General features: G+C 48.1%; 1 protein-coding gene across 1 annotated transcript in view; it reads right to left on the reverse strand.

The window, feature by feature from the left end:
- Positions 1-6,164, reverse strand: part of CTNNBL1 (catenin, beta like 1) — a gene marked incomplete at both ends in the record, with an annotated part of 18,954 nt that overhangs the window by 7,554 nt on the left and 5,236 nt on the right. Inside the window, 3 exons of the mRNA XM_009873936.1 lie at positions 1,484-1,575; positions 2,024-2,117; positions 4,398-4,495. Coding sequence (XP_009872238.1) covers positions 1,484-1,575; positions 2,024-2,117; positions 4,398-4,495 — 284 coding nt within the window. The remainder of the gene's footprint in view (positions 1-1,483; positions 1,576-2,023; positions 2,118-4,397; positions 4,496-6,164) is intronic.

A 6,164-nucleotide genomic window follows, 5' to 3' on the forward strand; every position in this document is an offset into this window, starting at 1 on the left:
GACGCTCTACTCTACCCAGAGGCTGAGACCCTGTTTTAATCTCAACCACGTCTGTCAGCGCGACAGATTCCAAACCGAGCACTGCCAATAGTCCCGGCACAGGTTTCACCAGGGCAGGAGCAAGAACAAGCACTGATCACAGCCCAAACCCTGGCAAAGGTAACACAGGCCAGGGCAAACGAAAGGCACATCCAGCAGCAACACCACCAGCGTCCATTCTTGATGGCACCAAGCAAGGGAATCCAAGTTGTGATTATTTTGCTTTGCTAGGTTTTTAAGTCTTTCAGCTGCCAGAGTAATTACAAGGCAGGCAGCAGTACATACCTGCCTGGAATAAAATTAAATTCCCTTTTTGGTTTTAAGCATAAGGAAGATAATTATGTTACTACCTGTAGTGAGAAATTACAGGCTACTTCTGCTAACAAGTATATGAAGTGCACGGAGGCGTATGTGCACACTTACAAAGCTGATAGAGTATCTCTGAGATTCAGAGGCCTCGTAACCACAAATACATTGAAGTACAGAAGTGCTAACACCTTACCAACAGGTAGGAAAAAGCCAGAAGTGGTTGCTAAACTTCCTTCCCCCGCTCTGTGTGAGAACTGATCCATCCACTCCTTTCCTACAGCATTTCCCAGGGAAGGTTTAGGCATTGTTTCACATAAGACAGAGTTAAACTGTGTAACTCGCTGCCACAGGATGCTAAAAGTTTCAAACAGTAATTCTGATTTCAATAGGCAGTTACATGAGTTCAAAGAAAAAGCCACCACCAGCAGCAATTAAACAAAGACACCACTTGAAACTCTAAAAAGCTTTAGAAACATAGGAAGCAAAGGCATAAAATGCTCTTTAATAGTTTCCCCACTCACCGGTCAGTTTTTATATTCCTACAGGTCTTAGCCACAGACCAGAAATCCACCACACAGGGATCACGTGGGCAGAAAAGAGACACCTTCCACGGTGAGACATTATGATATAAAGACAAGACAGAAGAGTGTCCACATAAACTAAAACCACAGAGGACACAAACCCTGAATTCTAACGCTCTGTCTGTAACGTGGCTTCTCAAACTCGTGCGCAAGACTGGCACAGAAAAGGGTCAAACCCAAGGCCTTCGAGAAGGCTCAGCCTGAAAGGTACTCCCTCAGGCAAACACTACAACAGTAAGAGTGTCTCTGCTCATGCCCTGCATCACGTTCTGCGGAGCCGCTTACACACAGAGCCACCTCCTTCCACTCTGCTACTTTAGAGTAAGTTACAAGGGACGTACTTCCCAGTCTGAGGCATGTTTCAATCCACTGTATTCACAGCTGTTAGAACTTATCACAAAGATAACCTATTCAAACAGAGCGAGCCCGTAACAAATCGCCTTGGGCCTTTAATATTGTGCCAAATGCCTTCTGGAGCCCGCCAGCTTCCAGAGCGGTGGCCTGTCAGTGTTTATTGTGCTGTCTCCCGGATGTCAACAGGACAGCACGCTCACCTTCAGCCTCTTGAGCAGCCACTGCAGGAGGCCCTGCTGCGCCGCTTCGGTGCACATCTCCGGCCGGAATTCTGCCATGTTCTCCACGATCGCTGAGAAGACAGACACAAAAACCAGATGTTTTTCCCTGCCTGTATTGACATCGCTTTGCCAGGTCCTTCCTAGGCCTGCACTGCTCTTCTCAAGGTTACATTTTACTCGCAAAACTACTTTTTTTTTTCTGAGCGAGACTTAAGCTCAGGTGTATGACACCCTCTCAGTTTTCACGTTGCCTACACAGTCCACACGCACTGTGGCACCAGCTCCTGCTGGAAGAAGCCCACAGTACTTCCCTTTATTCCAGCAGCGATACCCGCTGCATAAAACTAAAAATTCCAGCAGTAAAAATTCCAAACCTCATGTTTCCAGTCTCTTTCATTCTTCCAGTCCTCAGGAAACTGCAGTCTGAGTGACTGAAAGGATTGCAGGATGGTCTAAATAACCCACCCCCCAGTGCACAAAATACAGACAGAAGCGAGAGGCCGTGCAGCAGCCACTCACCCAGTGTGTTGTGGACACCATCAGCTTCCTCTTTCACACTTTCATCCAGGCGCTCTAAATTCTGGACCAGCAAGGCCACAACCTGGCCCTCCACCTAGATCATCAGGGTAATGGGAAAGATAACAAGATAAAAAAAGATGACTGGAAAAAAAGGAAGATAAAAGAGAAAGAATGAGGGGGTAGAGTTGGTGTGTGTAATAAATAAATGAAATAATAAAAAGTAAATAAATCAATAAGCCTTACTGAAACATCCTGCCAGACACGATCAGAAGACGTTCAAAATTTTGCTCTAAAATCTCAGAGGAAGTGAAGGAATCACCAACTAAATCTGCCATTATGTTTGTCCTAATTAATTAAACAATTTTTGTGTTTCAGATTAAACAAGAGAAACATCTGGAGGAAAACATCCACCTTGTCACAGTCTTATTTCCTGAACCAGCCTGATTGATTTATAATCCCTGAGAATTCTGAAGCGTGAGGCACCACAAACCACCGCGGGCAGGCTCCCGGTCAGCTCCGCGAGAGGCTCCGCTCTCAGCTGGTTGCCGCTGGCCTGCCCACAGCCCTGCTACGCCTTTCGCTCAACTGGCACCACCAGCTGAGGGAACGGCGCTCACACAGAGTCAAACCCAAAAGTTGGAGGAACACCAGCTGAAGCCCTGCATTTAAATCCCAGCAAGATGAACACAACAAGTCGACTTCAGCAAATCAGTGAAACCCTGACGAATCAACAGCAGGAGCAGGAGCCCAGCTCTGCCAGCGGAGCCTCCAAATCCAACAGCTAAGCCAAGGACATGCTCTTAAAGCCACAGATGGACAGAGTCCACCTTGACTTTGGCTAGCTTTCCATCGGGGACACGAGCTTGGAAAAGTTAAACAAAATAGTATTTCCAATTCAAACAGGGTCAGCTCGCTTTAGTGAACACCTGGAAAAAAATACAAGTATCAGCTGCTGTGGAAGGTAATGCAACAATCTTCACAGACGGTCTGCAACACTACACCTACCTTCTTTTCTTAAAAAAAGTAATCTCAAAAGCAGATATCTAAACATTTCTCCCCAGGTACATCTGACTTGCTTCTTTCAAAGAGGACAATAAAACCTCTAAAATCTGGCTATTATCAGTGGGCTGGTGACAAGGAAAACAGAGAGAGAACTTCACTTGATTTACTACCTCTCTGCACCTTTTATAGAAAACATCTTCTGTAGCAGCTCCTCTCTCCCATTTCATTCATCCAGCAATCTTTCCCGCAGGCAGAGTAATTAAGAAGAGCCCAGAGGCCAGCGGGAGGATCTCACCCGGGGCCACCGTCATTAACCTCGGGAAGGTAACATTATAGTGACTGGACAAGAAGGATTGTAGAAAACAGAGCAGCCAAACAAAGCAAACAAAAGAAAACCTGTAACTTCCCGGCTTTCAATTTCAACATAATAGTTACAGAACAAGGCAGAGCCACAGGGATTCACAGCCGCAGCCATTCTCTATCAGGAGCTGCCCACAGGTAGGACACACCTGCCCATCTTGAGTTTTGCTGGGCAGCGCTTCCCGGGAGGGCTTCAGCTCAGCATCCCCGTCCTGCAGCCGAGGAGCAGGAGGGATCCAGTGCAATCGCTGAGGATCCAGCGCCACAGAGGAGAGGTAACCAGGCGGTGCTTCAGCCTGAGCAACACATCTGCTGCTGCGTGCCAGGCAGCTTTCTGGGTTGTTTAAACTCTACGCCAAAAAGCATCATTACCCCTAAACCCTCCTCCACCCTTAAAATGTATTAGCTCTGTTATATGAAAAACTTTCATGCCTTTATTCTTGTTAAGAAAAACATGCCCCTGTAACAGCAGATGTCCCAGTTCAAGCACAGATCTCTGGGTTTGAAGTAAGAGTTCCTGGCTGAAAGACTGCTGGTCTCCTGGGTGACAGGACAGACTGAAAGATCCTGTCCTCCTGGTGACAACTGGAGCCCTGCCGCAAGCTTCCATTTGTCATGGGCGAACAGAGGTCACGCTTTTCCACAAGAAGGGAATAAAAGGCAAATCAAGCTCCTATTTTCAACAGGACGCTGTCCAAGTCACAAATATTACTGCATGCTCCCGCTCTGCATGATAAAATCCACATCCTACACAAATTTCACAATATTAGCAGGTTCCTTCCAAAAAAGAAGCGGCAGTCAAGGTGCAAGAAGAACTTATTCCCCAGGCTCTGGCAAAACCAACCAAACCATCCATTGTGGTCCTCAACAGAGCACCTCAGGACAAGAGAGCAGGCTCCTGCCCTGGCAATGAGGACAACCAGAGCTGCAGAAAAGAGCGGCAGAGCTGTCAGGGCTGTGCTGTGTAAGGCAGACGTTCAGGCATTGAAATTGTCTGGGTTTTAGTACTTACCAGAGCGTCTATGAGGACTTCAGCTCCTTCTTCACTCTCATGGAGAGTATCTATATCAGTCAGTTCCTGAAGCAAGTCTACCACAGCAATGGAAACATGTGCTCGGAGTTAAGGACGACCAGCACAGGGGCAGACACATTTAGCATCAGACGCAGATCGCTCTTAGGCCAGCGTGCTCACGACACAATCCACAGCACCTGGCAATACGTTACAGCAGTGCGGCACAGGAGCACCAGAACCAAGGGCACAGAGACTGCTTTGGCAAAGACCCCATTAAGCATCAAAATCAGGGAATTCTAACAATTAGGAACGCTAAAACCAATTGTGATTGTGCACCTACTGTATCAGGCCATGTTACTGTTTCTTGATGATACTTATTACTTTTCCAGATGAAAATTGCCCCAGTTGGTATAACTAGGCAGCACCCTGCATTGTCAAGATTGAATATAAGTGAAATCAGTTACAGTAACGCGATTTGGGTATTCTGCTCTCAGCGACAGCCCTGCTAACCTCACACAGCAACACCTGACAAGGTCACTGCAGGAAGCAGGAGCCACCCCCTCCTGCCCGGCCCAATTAGGACAGCAGGCTCCTCTCACCACACAGGAGCAGCACAGCTTCTGCCAGTCCAATTTTCACTCATTAACTCCGGGCTGCATAACACACGGTTCCCCTGACTGCTACACAGCTCTCTTGTACGACGAGACGTATTCCACCTCATTAGACCCACTCTCCTATTCTCTCAGACACGCTGATCAATCCTGCCCCGGTCCCACCGGGGCAGAACAGGATACACAGCCTTCTGCATGTCCTATATAACAACTTTGTGATGAATCTCTTTAAAATGCACAGGCTGACAATCCAGCCTCCCAGTTCTCCTATTTGTGCATTTGCTTGGAAACACAAGCAGCAGCAGGAAAAGTATTTTCATCTATCTTTCCTTAGCGAGGTTTCGGCTGCAACTTACCCAGTCTCAGTAAGGCTGTAAGGGAGCTGCCCAGCCTGGCCCAAGCTGACCCGTCTCGGTGCTGCAGCAGACGACAAATTTCTTTACACTCGACAGCACCCCCTAACCACACCAAAGCTCTCTGTACATTTTCTTGATGGGTAGTTGTCACTTCCAGCTGCAACTGCCATCGGGCACCAGACAGGAGGGTGGTTACTCCTCAGCGGGCACAGTCACTCCCACTTACACACAAACATAGGCAAAGCTGCCAGGGCGCTATTTTTAAAAGCAAGCTGGTGCACGACTCAATAAGCAAGCTAAGAGAAAATTACCTGCCTTACATCCACCTAGTAATTGACAAAAGCCGGAGGAACGGGTCAACAGGAACCTCAAGAAGCTCAACAAACATGAATTCCTGTGCCACGCACTGGGCTGACCAGGCAGAGAGGCTCTGCACAAGAGAATCTGGAAGTTCTGGGGGACACGTTGAAGGGCAGTGAGCAGCACGCTGCTGCAGCATCGGAGGCCGACTGCAGACTGCTCTGCAATAGCAAGAGCAAAAAAAGCACGTCAGGACAAGGAATTCTTACCAGCTGCACGGCACTCGTGAGGGAACACGTAGAAAATCCTGTTCAGTTGCAGGCTCTGCCAATAAAAGAGAGACCCTGACACACTGACTCGGGACAGTGGAGGACCACCGAGATGAGCAGGGGGCGAGCACAGGAGGAGAGACTGTGAGACTGGGGTTTGATCAACCCCCAGAAGAGGCAGCTGAGGGAGGAACTAACTGACGACTGCTGCTACCTGCTGGGGGCTACGAA

This window comes from Apaloderma vittatum, unplaced genomic scaffold (assembly GCF_000703405.1).
Source record: "Apaloderma vittatum isolate BGI_N311 unplaced genomic scaffold, ASM70340v1 scaffold18237, whole genome shotgun sequence".
Taxonomy (NCBI): domain Eukaryota; kingdom Metazoa; phylum Chordata; class Aves; order Trogoniformes; family Trogonidae; genus Apaloderma; species Apaloderma vittatum.